This window comes from Sciurus carolinensis, chromosome 17, assembly GCF_902686445.1.
Source record: "Sciurus carolinensis chromosome 17, mSciCar1.2, whole genome shotgun sequence".
Classification (NCBI taxonomy): domain Eukaryota; kingdom Metazoa; phylum Chordata; class Mammalia; order Rodentia; family Sciuridae; genus Sciurus; species Sciurus carolinensis.
The window spans coordinates 38,377,733-38,399,901 of record NC_062229.1 but is presented as its reverse complement, the minus strand read 5'-3'; the positions used below and the strand labels follow the sequence as shown (position 1 = coordinate 38,399,901).

General features: G+C 35.2%; 1 protein-coding gene across 8 annotated transcripts in view; it reads left to right on the top strand.

Moving 5' to 3' along the window:
• The window catches only part of Rbms3 (RNA binding motif single stranded interacting protein 3), a 662,520-nt gene that overhangs the window by 517,689 nt on the left and 122,662 nt on the right, over nt 1–22,169 (top strand). For all 8 annotated transcript variants that reach the window (XM_047530655.1, XM_047530658.1, XM_047530657.1 and 5 more), the window contains exon 7: nt 6,558–6,664. In XM_047530655.1, coding sequence (XP_047386611.1) covers nt 6,558–6,664 — 107 coding nt within the window. The remainder of the gene's footprint in view (nt 1–6,557; nt 6,665–22,169) is intronic.

Sequence of the window (22,169 nt, the reverse complement as noted above, 5' to 3'; positions counted from 1 at the left end):
AGACTGTCTGTGAGACTAAATATAAGCAGCAATCCATTATTGAGGAGTAAAATTAGGAATATGTATGCAAATTATACTTTCTTTGGAGTGTGCTATTAACTTTTTATTTATTTTCACTTTTTGGTTTATATTCCTCTGCCAAGTTTAGCCTAAATGATAGGGGTAAGCATGTGTCTGACACTTATAAATATAACCCATGTGATTTGCTTATTCTGTTAATACAAACTCTTATTAGAAAAGCACTGTGATTCATTTGATGAGATCTCCTTGGTTTCTTACTTTACAGTTCTTATTCTAACCTGTGACTATACAACTACTGTGATAATATTTTAGTGAATATTTTATTTTTTTGTCCCTTTCCAAAATTATGTAATCAATCACAAGAACTGCTTGAAATTAATTTCTTTTTATCTCTGATGATAAGAACATTCAAAGTAAGCCGTTGGAGAGTATTGATTTAGAAGTCAAGAGAACATAGTTCTGGGTGTAATTTTATCACCAACTACCACAAATTACCTGGCGGTTCGTTAAAATTTTCCTTATTGGCAAAATGAAGAGTTCGAATTAGATAAATTTTGAAAACCTAAGTGCTTTCTAGAATGGCATTTTATCACTAGGTGCTTCCCAAATTGCTACAACGCAATAGAGTGAGTTATAAAACAACTGCATGTTAAATAGGATACTAAGTCTCTAAAGGAAATGTAAACAAATAGCCCCCTTTGCCATATGCAAAAGATTTTAGGACTCTGAAACATAACAATTCTGTATGGTAACAGTTAAACAACTTTTTCCCTGTAAATTGTGGTTTAAATTTGGAACAAGCTTGCTAGTTTTGCATCTAGAAATATACACATAAAAAGCATACAGAAGAAGTCTCATATATTATATACAGGGTAAAAGTAAGTATAATGTGAACATTTTCTGACAAAATGTGCAGAACTATTAGAAGCATGCCAATATTTACGTATCAAATAAAAGGTATTTTACATTTTCAAGAGAAAATAAATTTTACCGAAATTTTGTTCAGCAAATTCTTCATTGTTTGTTTTATTTTGCTTAAAATCGCAGTCTTATAAACCATTAGATCATCATATCTGTTTGTGTATTGCATGTTTCACATTTAATATAAAGTTTGGAAGATGAGAAATACTCCACAAAGCAAGCAAACAGTAATTACTTCTTCATAATTACCATGAAACTTTATTGCCGTGCATTGTTATAATTATATTTTAAATACTCCCCATTTGCATGATAGACCATAATGTCTCCTAGCACATTGCAATCTGTGGCTTATAACAGCATCTCACTTCCACAAAGGGCTCTTCTTCATTTAGTCTTTATTTTAACTACTGTTAAAGGAGACTCAGCAAAATTAATTGGCACCATAATCCTGCAATAAGAAAATTGTAGGCAATACAATATTTCTGTGTTACTGAAATCATCTCATTATTCAGAGAAGTTCATGTTTAACATCTAATATGTATTCTTTCCTCAATTAAGGAGCCAGTCATAATCAAACTAGTTCTCAAATTTTACTCGGCACACAAATCACTTGGGGATAGGGTTAAAATGTAGATTTTGATTCACTTTCTCTAAGATGGGAAATGGAAGGGGCTGAGATTCTGCACTTTTAAAGAGCTCCCAGGTGGTAACACTACTGCTGGTGGCCCTTGTACCTTCCTGAGAGTAGCATCCTATTTATGTATTATCTGTAGCTAAGGACAAAATGCTCTTAACAAGATGTGCACATACACATATACATCACACACATGCACGTTTTACCCAGCCCCCTGCTGTGAGTACTTTCTACACTCACGTCTCAAAATCAATTGCTACCATCAATGGATTTATTTAACAGGAGCAGAAATAACATTCTATCTGTGAAATTCTACCAAGTAAGCACTGGATATTATCACTCTGAGGTGAACTGGGAGAGTAAAGAAGGCTTCCTTGTAGCTTACCAAGTGGAGGGCATGGATGTGGGAAAGTTGGAAAAGAAAATTCCAGGAAGGAAGGAGGACATTTAGAGGTAGTACTATAAATCCTTCAAGGGGAGTGAGATTGTGGGTAAGGGCAAGATTAAGAGGACACAATTCTTTCACATAATCAAGGGAATTTTATCTTGCAGGTATTTGGGAATCACATGAGAACTAGAAAATTACATACATCAACACAAATCTTAATTCACCCAATTTGCTAATTGTTTCCCCGCCACTTTCAATGAAATATTGGGAAAGTAACTTAGAATCAGGCTCCTGGAATTCATGGATAATATTATAAATATTTATGCATCTATTTAAAATGAAGTGTTCGGAAAATCATTTTGGGAGTTTTTAAAAACTTTATTTAGTAAAAACATTATAGCCTGGTATATTTTCCCATCATAATCTTCGACTGTGGCAACATCAAGAAGTATAAATAGGTCATTTTCACTCTCCTTAGCCTAACAGTTTCTGAAGACCCTTGAATAACAGGGTGGCTGTGACATGAGACCTTTGAGAAATTGTGAAATTCACAAAGACAATCTTCAAAGACATCTCAGTTGAAAGCTAATAAAGTCTTACTCTAAGACTTTTAATTTCTTCTTAATGCTAAAATAGTTCTGAGTTCTTTTTTCTTTTCATTATAAAGCTTCAAGGTAACATTAAAAATCCAGAATCTCATAGTCTATATGTATTTGACACTTGGCAAGCTAGAATATGCTTTTTGGCAATATTTGTTTCAGTGACGCTTCTGCAAAATTTTTATTGTACCAGTGGGCAGGTGAGTTCCTTGGGTGAATGCTTCATTCAAGTTCTTTTACTGCAAATGTTGCCTATTAATTCTATAGCTACCAAGTTTCCACAAAAAGGCTTCTAAATTTGCATATGTTCTTAATGTAAGTATACATGTTTGTGTATATATTCATACATATGTAAATTCATATCTCTAGATCAATCCCCTTTTCTAAATAAATAAATGTGCAATGCATATAAAGATATTTAAGACATATATTTAAATTAAGGGAATGGGAAAAACCCTGGCTATATAAATTGACTTATAATTTCCCTAATAAAAAAATTAGATCTTTAGTGATTAAAACTCCTAATAGAACTCTGGCAACTGAGTAACAAAATAATGATAATGATAATGGCAATAGTAATTAGGAACAAAAGAAAAAAAAAAAAAGAAACAGAAAGCATATGTTTTACATAGTTTTAGGTTAACATATAACAGTAATGTGGACAGCATCAGGAAATAATGGGGGCCTAGGTCTGGTGAAGACCCAGGAGAGTTGCTGGTGCTGAAGTAGCCAGATGGTCCAATGACAAGTTATAGCCAACATGAACAATTCTATAAACACAGATTCTCTCCAGGAAGACATCTTTTTGTTGTGCTTGGAGAATAGTCACAGGTTCTGTTGATGAACCTCCATGGAATTAAAATGAAACAAACCTGGTGAAAATAGAGTTGAGTTGATTAAACACTCTGAACTCTGACAATGACAAATGATCAGGTTTCACAGCCTTTAACTGAGAACTGCTAACAGGGATACTAAGCAGTAATGACTGTTGTAGAGAATGTGGGGTTTTTGTTTACATAAGTTCTATGTACTCTTCAGTCCTTTATATGCATTAATCTAAGTAATTTTCATAACAACTCTATTAGGCATTTAACATTATTATCTCCATCCTATACATAATAAAAATGTATCACAGGAATATTTTTTTTTAAATAACATGTCTGGTTTCTTATAGATAGTAAGTTGAGGAGACAGACATCATGAAAGAGATTGGTACCACTAACAGTTAGATGCACCAAAATTAAACTTTACCCAAAGTAAAGCCTATAGAAACATGCACTGCTTAAAAAGAAATCAGTATTATATTCTATACTTTTAGAACCAGAGATTTTTTTTCCCCATGCACCTGAAATAAATCAGTATTAAGGGGCCAATAAAGGTAATCCTTTTTCAGAGAGTAAAAAGTATGACTCATGAAAGCCATTATCCAAAGAAGAATAAAAGGTAAAATTTAAATAATTTAAGGAGGGATTACCATTTACAGGTTGGAAAAGGAGCCTCAGACTTTCTGTAGCCACTAGTCAAAGTGTTGTTGCTGCCAAAGGACATCATGAAATTCTGGAAAATATCAGGGAAGATCAAGAAACAAAATAAGAAAGTTGGTCCCTCTTGAAGTACAAATATAATATCTTAATAACAGGAGACTTATTGTATTAAAGAAAAAATGGCCTGGGGGCTAAGGAAGGAAGCAAAAGGCAACACAACTCTCACCTAAGACTTAATTCCCAACAGGAGAGTGAGATTGTTTCTCATGATGCGTTGGGTTCCTCATGACCCTTCAGACATGAACTAGGGAATGTGGAAGCATAGACCTGGACACAAATGAAAGTTCTATGTGTGGCCAATTCCATTTATTGGAACACAGTGCACAGAGGTATGACAAGACCTTTTCTTTCTTGAGGATGATACTTATATTTGGCAGATGAAGCATGACTTTGGTTGAGGACTGGGGCTATTGCACTTAGTAGTTAAACTGCTACCTGGGTTTGAATCCCAAATCTGTTACTTGGGGAAAGCCACTTAACCATTCTAAATTTCAGTTCCCTCACTTGTTACATAGAGGAAAATTCCAACTACTTCATGGGGTCATAGTGAGGATTATGTGCGATGATCTTTGTAAAATGGAAGTGTTTGATAAACTTTGGTTATGAACACCAAATACTGAAAGAAAGTTCTTTCCTTGGATAATGCTCTCTGGTTTAAAAAAATATAGAGAGAGAAACAAAGAAGAAAAGAAAAGGTCATATGTGAGTTGAAAGAAACCTATGACTCTTTGGAGTGATGGATGTGTTTGTTGTCTTGACGGTGGTGATGGTCACACAGGTATATAAACATATTAAAATTTATAAATTGTATACTATGGATATGTGCAATTTGTTTTATGTCAATTGACTCAGTGGAGCTGTTAAAAACAAAACAAAAATCTGTGTGTTTTTGTGGTTTTGTGTGTGTCTGTAAATTTAGTTGCTAGAAACTCTTCACTTAATAGAGGCACAGAATATGACAACACTCTTCAGAAGAACCGAACCCAGTTCTTCAGGGCAGGGAATGCAAGGTGCTTATAGGTTCACCTTTTTTGAGAAATTTGTACTTCTTCCAATGATGAACTTATATGTTAGCATGACATTCCATTTAATGGATGGGTGAACTCTGAAGTGCCAAGCTAGAAAATTCTACAGAAAGGAATGATTTTACATAGTATATTCAGTTTTGAAATCTCACTAGAAATGTTCTTGCTCATAAAATACTGGGATCCAGTGATTGGATTTAGCTATTTCATCTGGAGTGAGAATTTACATCAGTTCTAATGTAAAGGCAGCAGCTTTCCACAGATGTTCTATGATGTCGTCTTTATCTTGTGTGATTTTTGTAGTTTCACAAACTTGTTGAAGTCAGAGTTATCAATGCAATTAATTTTCTAGAATCGTTTTCTCCATGAAGAGAGGAGTGATTCATTTTGGTTTTCAAATTATAAACCTACAAGATAATCTTGGGCTTGTTCAAGCCAATAAACCAACAAATTAACCTGCCCTGGTATTTTAATATATTGACAAAGTCATTAGGCCAATATAGCTTTCTTTTCCAGTCTGGTAGTGATATGGAGTGATATACCAACTCTCAAAGAATAATTTGCTCTGTTGGGTGTTTAAGAGTTATCCTTTCTCAATATCATTATTGCAAAAGAAGGTCTGACATACTTTAGTTTTGATCACTTCCTTTTACGAAATCAGTTTACTGAAGTCCTGTAGGACCTCCCTAATGAATCCATGAATCATGAGTTATAGTCATAGACTCTGGCTATATTTTATCATGTGTGTTCACTTAATATTCTAATAATTGTTCTCCCTGCGATTCTGTCTAGATTTTACTGGGAAATTGCTGTGGAAAGGATTGGGTGGAGGATCAACTTTTAACCTTTTTTGAATTTGCAAAAGATGGATGAGAAAACAAACCTAATTTGATTGCAATTAGCAAAATCTTTCCCTTTTTAGAAAGTAGTTCCCAAGCATCTATTTTGAAAATTACTTTATGCATAAAGAAAGAGATGGGTTTAGACTGAGTGAAGTGGATTGGCAGTTTAGGACCATTAGAACTGAATGAGTGAAAACTGAATCCAGCAGTTTCTATAGTGAAAATACAATTGCTTTGAGGGAGAAATATTCATCCACACACAAATACAAATTATGGTTGTTTCTAACTTCACTGTAAAAGTTGGTGCCGGCCTCTTTCAAGGCAAGTTCACATTCTACTTCAACTGATTATTTTTTCAACAGTATTTATGATATCCTCTTATGGTCTGCCAGTACTTTTTTGAAGCCCAGTTAGAACAGCAGCCAACAAAATCGAGACTAAAAGATATTGAAGCCAAATCTCTCTTCAGAACCAAGATGTTACTTCAAAAGATCTTCATTACAAAGCACTACTATAACTCAAATAGTCACTTATTTTTAAAGAGGGATTTGCTAACATGGAATTGGGTTTCTTCTCTTCTCAGCCCCCAGTGAGCCTTTACTGTGCAAATTCGCAGATGGAGGACAAAAGAAGCGACAGAATCAAAGCAAATATACCCAGAACGGGAGGCCTTGGCCCAGAGAAGGAGAGGTGAGTCCTGACTGAAAACCTTTACTCAGAAATTTGTCAGAAAATATCCCTCAGAAGGGTGGTACAGCAGACATCTGGGAACACGATGAAATTTGGTCCCATGGAAAACCAAATGATTTCAAAGGTGCAAGGAAACAGGTCTGCATTTATCTGTCCAGGATGAAATTATGCAAGGAAGAACATAGGACTTAAAAATTAGCTTTGGTTCTGTACCATAATAAGTCTTCTGTCTTTAACCTCACTTGAACCCAAAAAGAGCTCACTGGAAGACTTACCCACCAAGACTCCATCTGTCATGATACAATGTTTATAAAAGAAAAGTATGATTATTTAAGAAAATAGTTTCTGTGAAATCAATATTGAGAGTTGACTGTGTATGGAGAAAGACAAGCAAAAATTAAGATTTATTTCATCCTGGCATTGAGTCTACTTGCACATGTAGGTATGTTTATACCCATGCCCATGTGTTCCTAAATGCACTGCTGTTGTTGCTGCTGCTTTATTTAAATATATGTCAATTTTAAAATATAGCATTTCTGTTGGTTAAGAAGGGGGAGGAAAAGTTGATGTGGTCATGGTTCTGTCCTTCAGAATGAGGGAAAGAGAAAGCTCTTGACAGTTAACCATGCATTTACCCTCCTAATACAAATTGGCAGAGAGGCAAGCTATGGATCTAGTGCCACGTGGGACAGATTCCTTTTAGTTACTTTATTTTTGAAAGAAGACAAGGAAAAGATGTCTAGGCTTCCATGAGGGTTCCCCCCCGCCATTCCTTGTGAGGTGGAATGGAGTTGTTTAAATGACTTGAATAAATGCCATTTTGGCCAACACTGTAACTTCAATAGGAGAGATTTATTTCATATTTCTATTCAAAACACCTACTTCATCCATTCATCACTGAAGGTTCAGTGGACTTGATGCGGCATTTTATACTAAAAAAACCATTGTAAAAAAAGAAAGGAGGCTGGAATTTTTCTGAGCAAACCTTTTAGCCAAGTTTCTGTTTCTCTGATTATTGTCTGTTTCCATGCAGGTCTCAAAACTCTTCTAAAAGTGTATAGTTATATTCAAGGACTTATAGAGCCTATCACTCATTGCAATAAGGCATGAAATATAGAATTATCATTGAGCCTCAAAAACTAATAGACAAAGGCAAGAGTTTTCATATTGTCAACTTCAGAAAGGCGGTTTATGTTGTGCTTTATAAAGGAGGTGGGGGATTGATCCAGGTGTCTTCAGCATGGAGTTCCCTATGTTGGCAGGCAACCGTCTTCCCAGGAGGAGAGCAGATGCCTGTGACAGCAGTTACGACATCCTTCCCAGACCAAACATTCGTAGACTGGAAAGACTCACTTCACCTTTAAAATGTGATTGGATAAAATTCCCAATTAGAGGTGACTTTGGATTATAGACTATAACCCAATTATTAAGTACCTTAGCTCGAATGACTGAAACTTCAGTTCCTATCTCCTTAGTACCTGTAATATTACCTTCATCCTGTTGATGGTAATTGACTTCACTGGAGTCCATATTTCTTGGAAACCAAATCAACAAACAGAAATGTAGAGTTAGAGCTATGATCCTGCTATTATGTATAGAACTGGGGGTTTTGGCTCCATGGATGATGAACCACATGTACCACAGTGTAAAAGCATCCTGGAGTCAAGTTTACAACTCAGAGCACCTTATAATTTAGATGTTGGTCTTAAAGGTATATTCCCAATACTTGTTCTCAGATTTTTTAAGGATTATAGATTTTCCTGTTGACTTATGAAAATCAAGGGGCCATAGTAAATTTATTGGTGACCAATAAAAATATACTCCAAAGTTATAGACACATTGTAAAGGAAGAGATCAGGAAAATAAATGCCAAGCACTAAAAATGTTTATCAAATATCTTATTTTAGGGATGAGCATGTTAATTCACACAGCTTGATTGCAAATCTGGAAATAGACATACCAAGGATGCCAGATCACTTCACACCTCATTCTGTAATTTTCATTTCTACCACTTTTTATATTACACCTATTACAGTAATCTAAGGGATATTAGCATGGTTAACAAAGTATAACACAAATCCTGCAAGAAGTGTGTGATTAACTTTCATGTTCCTGTAACTTCTAACTACATATTTCATATGTTCTAGACATATTCTGCTGTTGTTGTTGCTTGTCCATGCTTTAACACTTCTGAAATGGATTCTCCTCTTGTAATCAGGGGTATCTTACAAGACATCTGCTTTTGCTTCTCTTAGTCACCTGGGGGCACTACCCACATTCTCTGCTTATGGTCTATGGCCACACTGATTGTATGAATAAAAGTTCTCCTCTAAGTGAGGACTCTGGGCCCTATTTTCAGGGGAGGATATTCTTTATTCACTGTCAAGACTGAGAGATGGCACTTTCCTTAAGTCCATTTCTGATGGGTGTTTTAGTTTTCCTTTACCTGCATACTAAATTTGGCATTTTAACTTTATAAGATGATCCTTTTGGATGTTTAATTTTACTCATTCGTTTTTCTTGACTTGGAAGACAATGGTACACCTCTCCATCATTTTTGTCTTACATAAAACAATTGATTATTCTGCTTCAGAATTTGAGATGATAGCACAGAAGATACTGTTTATTTTTCCTCTCTCTTGAAAGAATGGTTAAAAAACAATAATCTGAAGAGGATTTCTTAAAATGCAAAACCAGTGGATTGCAAGCACTTTAGAAGGAATATAAACATGAAAATTGATAGCTAATTACAATTTTAATTTATTATTTAAGTATATTTTCTTTTGGGTGGTATTTGGATAGTTTTATTAGCATATTCTGGTGAAATGCATCTTTTTATGAAAAAAATCTAACACTGAAAACTTTAAACACATAAATTGGTCTAAATTACCAAGATTTTGAAATTTAAATATATGCTAGTGGCCATGTTTTTGCATAAGTGAAAAACACAGGAATATTTTGAAGTTATTAACTAATCTTTCAGAGATAAGTGGAACCCTGATAGAATGATCAAGAGATTGGGGCTCTTAGGCTCCTCTTCTCTGGTGTTCTACATTCAAATTGCGTTAAATAAGCAGTTTCAAATTCTTTGATCTCTGAATCGCTTTAGACTCTTAAAATTTTTATTAATTTTTTAAAATAACAAACCCATCAGAGGATAACAAGAATATTATGTTTTATGAAAAATAACTATATTTTTCAGAGCAGAAGTTTTTTTTGAAAAGTGAGAGTTTAATATTTTGCAAATTTAATGTCTGTCTCAGTAAAAGATTACTAAATTTGCATATCTGCTTCAGCATTCAACCTGACTGTATGATATTTTATTTTAAGCCTATGTAGAAAATCTATCTTCATCTAGATATGTCATTGAAAAAGGGAGACCTTTATGGATCTCCTAGAGGGGTCTTGAGAAACCTCAGTTGTCTATGTACCTCTTCCAGAACCTCCCATGATCCAGAGAGAATGGGTGCTGGCTGGCACGGCAGGAGTACCCAGGGTCCTACTGTGTTAGGTTATGATTGACCAGCACTTTAACATACTAATAGTGAAATATTTTTAATGTCATTACTAGTGTAAGAGCTGTTCCTCTCTGTCATTGCTGTGACTCTTATGACCTTAGGACCTGAGGATATGGCTTTGGCCAGCTGTTTTATTCTATGTGAGGCCATATTTTCAGTTCCAACTTTAGGTAAAATGCTGCTCAAATTGACCATGATTGCCCCCCACCTCCACCCCAGCTTCCCTCCACAGATGACTGGTCTGGAACTAGGAAAGCATCAAACCAGTTTGAAAATATTTCAGGAAAATAAAGAGGAACTCCTTTTGATTCCTTTTATGTTCCCAAAGAATATATATTCAGTGACTACCAAAAAACCAAGTTGGAACTCTACCCCACATAATAAAAACAGGTAATCAGAAAGCAAATTGCTATGAGCATTTCCCAGATGACCAGACCAAGATCTGATTGATGGCAACTTGCACTCTCAGTAAAGATAATTATAAACTAAAATACACATTTATTTCACCACTACCACTACCACCGTCATGGCACACAGACACACTGTAACGGGTGGCATGCATATTTTATAAACTTTATTCAACTTTAATTGTAAAGCTGATTGAATCAAATCAAAGGATGGATAAGTTTCCACTGCCATGATGATATTCACTCAGATTTTGAAATGACATTATGTTCATCTCCATAAACATTTTCCAATATGAGTATATACTAAGTTTCAAATTATAGCATGTAGTACTCTCACCAATTGTTTATACTGGACTTTTATCCTTAAATAGTGCAAGAGTCATAAACAAGTCATTTCTCACTGGTTCAAAACTCTAATGTAGTTTTCATAAAATATTCCCAAGCCCTAGAGTAATCAAATTAGTAAATGTCATTGATTAAAATTGTTTTCAGGTGTTACATACTTCCAAGAAATAATGTTTTGACCATGGACACAAATAAGAGACCTAGTGATTGAACAAGAAGTAGCACAACAATAACACAGATGGTTAGTGAAAACTCATCAAGATTTTATTAAAGGACAAAACCAATATAATGGCATGTCCTGTCTTTATCTTATTTACAGTTCTCTTGTAGAATCCATTTAAATGCAATGAGAAACAACAAATATTTTCTCTACTTGACACATTGAAGATGTTTTTTTCTTGCTATGGAAACATTTAAAAACATTATCGTCAAAGTTTTGAATATAAAATTGAGCTAATGAAACTTATGTAATATTGTTAATGATCAACACTCAGGTTTCCAGGGATAGTTTACAGTTGAAAAGAAAAATCAGTTAAGTTTTTTAGGGGGGAATGTAGTCTAAGAATGTTAAAGTTTGAATTTCTTTAATTATACCCAATTAAGTAATACTTTTTAGGTGAAACAACATACCTGATGCACCTCTGATGAGATAGTATTTCTTGAAGAGATTTTATTTAAAAGCATTTTTATTCACTGAACATCCTGGCTCTAAGTACAGCAGAACAGTATATGTATTGCATAATACCAAGGGACCATTCACAAGGACATGCTATGGTCCTGCCTGGATGCATCATTTGAAAATCTTTAAGGGATGTGATATATTGACATACTGTACTGTAACTTCAAATCAGTGGGCCCTAGTAATGCACTCAAAAAATTCTCTATTAATAGGATGAATACTAGGGTTAGCAGCTTTAATGCAACCAACTTTTAACTCATTTAAGATATTTTCTATTTTCAGACACAAAATCAACTTGTTTTCAGTGGTGGTTGAAAACTCCCCTTGTGCCATATAAATCTAATAACACTTCTTTATTCAGACCTTGTTTTAATAAAAATTTATCTTCATTGCCAATAAGTGAAGGAAGGCCTGCAAAGTTCATGTGGCAGAATAAGACTTCCTATGCTAGCTTGAGTCTACAGCCAAGTACAAGCGAAGTTGAAAAGCATGATTCCAAACACCCCACCTCCGCCCTGTTGTGGCGCAAAGTCTTTAGGAGTAATTACTCATTCCAGCTGAATCCATTTATGACTAAGACAAAGATGTCTCTTTAGATTTCCAAGTAGACAGCCATATCAATAATGCAACAGCTACATCCTACATTCCAATTCTAGATGAATAAACATAATCTTTGAGAAATGTGTTCTAGCTGTTTTTAAACGGCGTGAGTTTGCTTTTATTTATTTTTATTTTTATTTTTTGAACAAAGGTGAATACATGCAGACTCGACATCATAATTATTAATATCACTCTGCTATTGTTACCATCATCATCTGTTGTTATTATAAGGTCTCTCTTCCCTCACAGACTAGCAAGTCATCTGTGGAGGATGCAGTGAGATAGAAGAAATGACCTGCCCTGAATATATGAGATGTATGCACTCAGAGTGCAACCTCTCTAATCACATATTTTCTTGTTTCCTTTTTTACCTTCTCAGTGTAGGACTACTTTTGGTAGAAATGTTCTTTTTAAAAGAAGAATTATATTGGAAAGATATTTTTTAAAAGAAAAAATATTGAAGAAAATGCAGCTTAAACAAAAAGCATGCAATCTGTCAATAAGCCCTATTGAGTGTCCACTATATGGAGTCAGGCAACAAAATTTTCAGGACATGCTGCATACCCAAAGGCCCTGCTCCCTGGGAGCCTAACATGGCACAGATCTCTGTATGCAGTGTGGGAGATTAAAGGTAGAACCAAATATAATTTAGCATTGCAGAAATCAAATAATTGACTGTAATTGACTTCCTAGGTATATAACAGTGAAAGAAAACCAAAGCCAAAATAACAAAAATAGCAGCCACACAAACATCAGTTCTCATCTTGCTACTAAAGGTTAATTGTTTCTTTTATTTTCATGGTGGGTAACTAAGAACTTGATTTAAGTTTACTTATAAACCAGAAATGCTTCCCAAATTTGGAAACCCCTACCCTCCCCATCACTTGGTCAGCGGAGGCCACTATGCCATTGGGTGCTGAGTAGCATAGGGAGGAGAATGTCTAGAAAAGCAATTTGAGCTTTGGGGCAATTTGAGCTTTTGAGCAATTTGAGCTTAGGATTTGATGAATCCTAAGTTCCTCTCTGATGCACTTATTGAGAAGAACACTTCTTTCTATGTTTTAAGGATGGAGTGTGTCACCATTCCCAATGGACTCCATCCTGTGTGATTTTCTTCATGATATACCAGGCACTCACTCTACTTTAGGCTGAGGGGACAACCTCTAGAGTTTAAATCACAAATTCCACAACTTCCAAGCTGGGTGGCAATACTGGGCAAGTTTACAGAGCAAGGTTTCCATTTTTCCTCCAGTAGAATGAGAAGGATTAAAAGTGCATATTTAGTGATTGGATGGATTGAATGCTGGGTCCCGGGCAAAGCACTGAGCACAGAGCCTGGCAAACTGTGATTGTGCAGTTATTCACTATATTATGAGTACCACAGTATCGCCAGCACAATGCAGGGCTTTTCAAAATAAAAGTCAGCTTTTCTTTGTGTTCCAATGACTAGCATATTCTAATTCCTTGATTTCCAATTCTATGTATTGTCAGTATATTTTTTTAAACAGGAATTACCTTCCATGATACACTTATGTGAAAGAAAATTGACTGCCAACATAACGTGTTAGCTGAGTTTTTGCTTAGGTTATAAAACATAAAGAAGTAGAAATTAATATATATCTTCAATCCACATAACATTAAGTTTTTTAGTACAATCATATGCCAAATCTTAAAGCATTTTTTAGCACTGAAACATTAGGTAGTTTTCAAGTTTGTAGTCAGTTTTCTCTTAAAGATCAGGTAATATAAAAACCCAGTAATATCTCGTAGGGAAGGAGGGCTGAGATGGAAAAGTTGAAAGAAAATGGGAAAAAAAAAAAGTAAAAGTAATCGTGATCTATTGCTAGAATCAAGGAACAGATTGAGCCACTATTGAGAAATGACAAATTGCAGTTAGTACTTTCATAAAAAAAAAATGAAGATGATTTATTAACTCATTCTGGCAAATAATAGGATCAAATTGGACCTCCAAAGTTCTTTTGCAACCTTAGTAGCTATAAGGACTCCTCATATTCAAGTATGTTCCACCATCCTTCAAAGCAACTGTCTATTAGAGAAGAATCAATCAAATACTGTGATTGTTAGTTTATTGAACTCACCAGGAACTGAGAAACAGTAATTTTCTTACATACACCATATCTCTATATTCTCAATGCAATAATCTTTAGACTTCCTCATCCAAATACACATACATACATACATACATACATAAATGGGTGCTATTACCAAATTCTGTGTAACTTTTGAAGTTTTTACAGATAGTGATTTTAATGCCATTTATAAAATTTTCTTTTTGTTTTCAAAAGACCCAGACTCATGAAATTATCAGTTTAAAAAAAACACAGAGTTGATCATAGATTATTGAAGATTTGAAGACACTGATAGTTTTTGCTATCCTCAACAAACAAGTACAATACTTTCTAAAGAATTTGCAAACATCACTCATTTTATTCTCATTATTGTAATGAATCTATGAGCAATCAGTTGACTTGTAATCATTTTTAAGAAATACTAAACATCTGATCCAATGTAAATATTCACAAATCTTCTTTAGAAAAAGCCCTTAATCTAACTCTAATATCATTTATAATATTCCTATTTATGAACTGTCTGCATATGAGGGAAACACTATTAACCAACTGTTATTGTAGGAACTAATATGGGTCACATTATTATGGAGAGATTGATGTTAAGGGGCAAACAGATAACTCTGGATATAATGACAAACTTGCCACCAACATGATACATAAAATCTGGAAATAAAGAGGTTCACCTCTATAGTGAACATTCACAGAGTATTTTGTTGAACTTCTCAAAAACATTTGGTTCTTATGAGCTGTTACCAATACTACAGTAAAGCACACATTCTAATACATTCTTAGCAGTAAAAAAGATAAGACACAACTCAACAAAAGAACCCTCCTTGCCTTCAGTGGAAAGTGTTCTGAATGGTGTACACATCACTTAAATAATTTAAGTCACCAGTCAGCATCCTTCTTATTAAGCATGAGAAGAACCTGACAACGAAGTCTTAAGAATACACCGTTGTCATTAGCTTTGAAGCCATACTGTATTCAGTTTAATCTTACAACACTGAACACTAGAGAAATTATTTCAGATATTTGGAATTGATGTACTGTCCCCATGAGCTACTGGAAACAAAAATACTTAAGAGAGAAAAGGAATTGGAAATCTTAATAAGAACGTATAGACTCAGGGATTCTTAGATCCTTTTCTGTGAAGGTAAGGATATTATCTATATAGTTCACCATTATTTTCTTCATGTATATCACATAATTCAGCAATTAGTTGCCTAATTCTTTTTTTTTTTTTAACAAGTCTTGGGAAATATTAAGCTATATCTACTAAATTGCCATGTTCTGCAAATAGTATTTATTAACTTTGAACTAAAGAGGAGTCTTTACATATGTGATCTTGGAAAAAGCTATTGGCCTTTATGATGCATGCTGTATTTGCAAGATAGCCCTCCAGATGTGATTTTTATTAATTTCATATGCTTTACCTATAGTTTAGAGAGCAGTCTTAAGATGAGTGGCCCTTCTAATCTTGGCACAAGAAATTGAACTCTAGTAATTCAGCATAAAAACTTTCTTGCTTGGATAAATGTTCTATTTTAAAGCTGTGAGGCCGAGCAATTGCTAAACTGAGATCACCGAGGATGAACAATAAACCTTGAAAATCCGTGCAATAGTGTAACTTGGGATGGAATATAGTGATGAGGCCCCATCCTCAATCTAGCTAGTATTGTCAATGGAAAAGATGGGATGACATACTCTTGGGGGAAGACTGAGAATAGGGAGTTTAGGAGGGGCATGTAGCTGGGAAGATGATACCAAGCAATTACAAGAGGAAAGAAAGGCAAAAGGTTGATAACCATGATTCTCCTGACTGAAATTCCACATACAAAGTCATCATTATCCAACTAGGGTACTTCTGGAATTGTTGGCACTTTCTTGGCATTCCCAGGCTGCCTCATCAATGATTAAGCCACATTCTACAAACTCACGTAGCAACAAACTAAAACTGGGACCTGGAAGAATATGGAACAATTAACTAGATACTTGAAATGGCCCTCCCTCTGGCTCCACAGATTCATCCTAGTAGTGACCTCAGCATTTTGCATTTTTTTGTCCTACTTAGCCTTGTTCCAGTGGGATTGATTAATATATATGCATCATTGATGGTGAGAGACCATTGATGAAACATGAAATATTACTGAAAATGACACACAAAGAAAAGAAACCTGGCAGACTATGAAATGCCATTAATTATCAAGTGAACCCCAATTTCACATATATGAAAATGTGAAAAAAGAACAAAACCGTGTCTCAGAATCGATGGAATTTAGTTATTTAGATTGAGATAAAAGCAGATGCATCTACATAAAATACAGTAATTTCCTCTTATCTCTGATCATTATGAACCAAGATTAATTTAACTTTAATGACAAACTCAGACTAGAATTTTTTCCTCCCAAGACTTTAAGACCTTTAGGAAGCTGTATCAAATAATGCTGTCCTTCCTACCTATTCTGTTTCCCTTTTAACTAAGCTGCTTCTTGGCAGGCTGAGGCTTTCTTAACCTTCCAGTTTTAGTTCTGTTGACCTCTGACTATTTTGTCCTTGGTTTGCTATGTAAAGGGGATATTCTGTGACAGGAATGCTTCACCAGAACACAGAAGGAGAAATACAGGGATAACATAGTCTGTAAATGACATCATGACTTCCCTGGATGTGCTTCCCTCAAACATAAAGAAGTTCACTTTCTCTGTTCTCTGCCTACTTTTAATGAGACAAATCCCTAGTATTTCACTTGTTTGATTTCAGAAAACCCTCTTGCAGAACTCAAGATGACTTTTAGTAGTCTTTCTCTCACCCTGATTTTAGACTAGTGGTTTTGAAAAGCAGGGCTTCCAGGTCATCAGTTGTCTCTAAATTGCTCCTAGGTTCCTCACAATAATTTTGCTTAAGGGCCACCAGCCTCCCCACTGCACTGGAAATGTCTCTTAGTAATCTCAGTCATTATTGTGTTTCTACCAACCTGATGACCAGTTAAGGGTTAAAACATTTTCTTTGCAAGTTCTGTTGAATCCAGCTAAAATATTCAAAAGAAATAGGGAATCATAAAAATATCCTTAAATTCCATTTTGAAATATAAATTTAAAGTTGAGATTCAAAACTTACCTAATTTATTTATTTGTCAAACTCTTTGATCTTCCACCAGGAAAGGTGGTACATACCTAGAATTCAGCAACTTGGTAGGCTGAGGCAGGAAGATCTCAAGTTCAAGTCAACTTTGTCATATAACAAAATCCTGTGTCAAAGAAAGGGAGGGTGATGGGAATGGGAATGTAGTTCAGTGGTAGAGTGACCCTGAGTTCAGTCACTAGTACTAGAAATCAAACAAACAACAACGGCAAACTATGATGTTCCAAACAATGAAGAAGGAAGAGGTACCAAGCTAGATATATAGCCAAGAATCTAGCTGGAGGACCCACATGTCAAAACAAGGTCCTAATAGCCCCTTTCTGAGTCACAGGAGAAGAATTAACACACAGTGGTTAATGGGTTAGGGAGCGAGATGGCTAAGAGGCTGTGACAGGTAGTCCAAGGCTGGAAGAACAGAATTTCAAATTTCTCCCTGACCATGATGGAGGGGTTTTTAGCCCCAAACCAGGGTAGCTGCAAAGGGCAGAGGTTATGCTCCAGAGCTAGGTGAGCATATGTCTGAGTTTGGTGAAAGATAGGGTCTTGCATTGCTTAACAAGGTTGTGTAGATCAACAGGGACATGAGGATTTGATTACGAAGAGTTCTGTGAAGTTAGCCAGAGGCCACTGGAGGGAATGATCATGATGTGATAAGACTTGCTTTTCTTGAGAGCAGCCCTTGTAGCACAGTGGAATGGTTGATGGGCTGGAAGAAGGTTTTGAGTGTAGGCAGGAGGGCATGCTATACCAAAAGATATTAGCAAATACACAAATAAGAGATGGTAATTCATGAGGTCATAACCATGCATTGAACTTACTGATTTAACCTGGCAATAAATGTCTGGAATTCAGGATAGAAACATGAACTTCAGACAAAGATTTGGGAAAATCACCAGGACATAAATAATAGTTTGGATCACAAAGGGAATGTGACCATTGTACAAGGCACAGAAGAAGAAAAGAAATCTGGCCTGAGCACTGACATCTCAAAGGCGGTTAGAGCCAGTATTGCCAAAGAACAAATTAATCCCTGAGAGGTTAGCAGAAAACAAGGGGAGAGAATCACAGAAGCCAGGGGAAAGGAGATTTTAAAGAAGAAGAAAAAAAAATCATGAGTCGAGTGATGCAAATTAATTACACACAATTTGAAATGAAAGCACTCCTTAATTCAGAAATGAAATTAGGGAGTATAGTTTGTGCCATTTCATTGGTTGGTTGTGACTTTTTTTTTTTTTTGGAGGGCGGGGTGGGTACCAGGAATTGAACCCAGGGGCGCTTAGCCACTGAACCACAAGTCTAGCCTCTTTTTATTTGTTATTTTGAGACAAGGTCTTGCTAAGTTACTGAAGCTAGCTTTGAATCTGCACTCCTCCTGACTGAGGGTCCTGAGCTGCTGAGATTACAGGCATGCACCACTGCACTGGGCAGTTAGCACCTTTAATAGCACAGTTACTAAGGATTTTTCTGTCTTATATCAGTTCTAGATAGACCTTGGGGATTTTCTTATCTACTCTTTTATTTATGCCTCAACTTCTCTTTGAAAGATGAACTCACTGCCCAGCAGCTTCAGCAGGTGAGAGCATACACCTGCCTTATCTGGTTGGCTACCTCTTTGGGAGAAACAAACCATAGAAAAGTCTCCTGAGTCTGCAGAGGTGTTCTCCAGTAAAATTCTACCGCTTGACTCTTGTGCAGGTCAGAAGTTATTTCTCTCACTTCTTTCAGCAAATGAACCAATAACCTGCTGTCAGTTTTGCTCTGAGCATATTTTTTTTTCCCTAGTATTAGTCTCTTCCTTAACAGGAAGTGGGTTAAAAATTCTTTCTTTGTTCAAATTTTTGACATGGTTTTAGTCTTCCAATGGTTTTTGATAATGACTGATTGTTGTTCGGTTCTCTGAAAATCTTGGGTAGTCACACTTTCGGTATCCCTTAGGCTCAGCCAATACCGCCATTTTTTGAATTCCCATTGACTTCCATCACTAGAAGTGTTGTTTCACTGACCCTCCATTTTCAGTTTTTTTTTTTCCTAACCTCTTATTCATTCTTACTTTGACACTGATGGTGGTGGCAAACCTATTCCAGCCTACCCTTTCTGGATTCTGTTGACTCTGTAAAGCTAAATTCCTCCTGACATTTTCAAATTACTTCTAAATAAGGCCTCTAGTCTCTATTACTTTAACAAGTGAGAAGGTCTTTTTTCACCTCTGAATTTAGAATTTTAAAACGAGCCATAAATGATACAATGTGATTTTTTTTTAAATTAAAGTATTCCCCCCCATTGTAAAAAGTAATCCCTATTATATGCATCTTGAAAGAGTGTTTTTACATTTGTGGAAGATAAAAAGTTATTTAGGATTAAACCACCTCAGCCTTATCATCTTGTTGAAATTAGCTTCAGTTTTACTTCTAGTCAGAGATTTAAATCTTTTAATTTTATTTTTTAAAGCACATTGTAAACACAATTGTGTATTTTATTTGTTCACTGAAGATCATTTTCAAAGAAACACTGGTAAGTAAATATAAGCAAATTTAAGTGAGATTTTACTTTCATAGCAGTACCTAAATGTTTATAACACATTTTAAACCCATTTTATATACATTATCATTTAAGTCATTTTATTTATCAAATATTAATCATGACCAGCTAACAGTTGTTAAATATTAAATTAATATTAAAAGTGGTTGCAAGAAACAAACTCTTTCAAGATGACATTCAGAAAACTATATCATCTTTGTCTTTGGCTTTTTGAACTCCACTTGAACTAATCCAGAACAGAATAATTACTAAAATATATATTTACTAAAACTTACTAAAGTGTTAAGTCCAATCATAGAAGACTGGAAATCTTTGGAATTATTCCTTTGTATTTTATGTAGTTATAATACATAATGTGCCAAGACAGACCTTAGAAAAAGGAGAAATGATAGTCTAAACCACCATGTTTCAATTTTCCAGTAATTTCAGTCTGTGTCTGTTTGTATAAATTTTTTTGCCTCTAAATTTTTGATCCCCATTCTTATTCAGTGTAAAAATAGTTTCATATGTGATAGAACAATTCTTCCAACTATCTTCTCCTTGACTTTATTAGAGTCAATTACTCTCTGTTCCTCAGAAGGCCAAGGTCTGTCTTGACACATGACTGAAAAGGTAAGACCATGTCAAACAAATCTGTTTCCACAAATCCTTCATATTTATTGAAAATAAAAACAGTCTGATTACTACAATGAAATTTTAAATTTAAATTATTTTTCTAAAATATTTAGCTGTCTAATAGTGATTCTGTCTAGGAGGCCAAGAAATACCCAATTATGGCTAAAATATGAAGCAAAAATTTTACTGTTGTTGGAAAAATGACAAAAATATCCCATTTTGTTGTAAATAAATTTTACATACCTCCAAAACACAAATAATGTAAATTCAAAAATGGAAAATATTTATGAATGTAATAAACACTTTTTGAAAGTAAGTGACAGGATTAAACATCACTTTTCTACATATGTGGTGTGACATTTTAATTTTGTTCCAAGATATTTTGCTTTTTGTGTGACTCTGGAGTTTGTAAACATGCCATAACATTTGGTGATTACATAAGGATGATTTCATGGTTCTAGCTTCATATAAAGGTGGCTAGACAGAGCAGCAAAATCAATTTATTTTTCATTTTTGTGGGAAGAGACAAAAGGAAATTGAATGCAAAATCTGCATTAAGACCATATTAGAATTATAACTCAGCAATCTGTTACACATGAGGTGAAAACCAAGTGTAGCCAAGTGTAGTTATTATGCTATGATATTTAGCCAACAGTGACGTTAAAAAAGAAGAAGAAGGAAAACAATGTTTAACCCTTGCCTTGATTTGTAACCCACAATGTTCCAAATGCATATGACCTGACACTATCTCTTGTCTCCTCTTGCCAAAGGTACTCAGAGACAGGACTGTCCCTAGGCAAAATCATGAAGTAGGTGAAACTTGTATTCGTTACCTACCCTTTTGCGATGACAATCTCACCTTAGATTCTCTCCACCTCCCTGTCCCTAGAAACCTAACTCCAGTTGCTCATTGCTCTGGATTTACCCTCTGTTTTCCAGGGGGTTTATGCTGTCTCCTGTCGACCAATCCCTCTTTGTGATTATAAAATTTCACTACTCAAAAATATTCAGTAACCCCCCCAAGAGGAGCTGGGCAACCAAGATCCTCCCTCCTGACCTTTTGAATCTTATTCTCCCCATCATATATTCTACCAAAAGCAGATCACCCACCATGCCATCTTTATTTATACTTTTTTCCATTCTATTCCTTTTGCCTGAGCCGGCCTTCACTTCTCACCTCCATTCATAGCAATCCTACTCATCTTTCAGAGCTTGCCTCAACCGTCCCTCCTCTCTGTGCCTTACCTGATCATCACCAGTCCCTCTCCTCCCTGCCTCATCCATACCACTCATATGGCACTTACCACTTATTGCTCTGTATTATAATATTTATGTATGTATCTTGTCTCCAGGCACTGTGCTGGGCGCTTTACAAACGTAATCTCATTTAAGTTTCACAACAATCTGATGAGGTAGGTATCATACCATTTAATAGTTGAGGAAACTGAGGCTCAAATAGGTTAAATAATTTGCCCAAGGTCACACTACTGGAAAGAAACAGAGTGAGGAGTTGACCCAGACTTGTCTGGTTCTGAAAGCAGCTTTCCACTATACTATATTACCATCTCTCAGTTC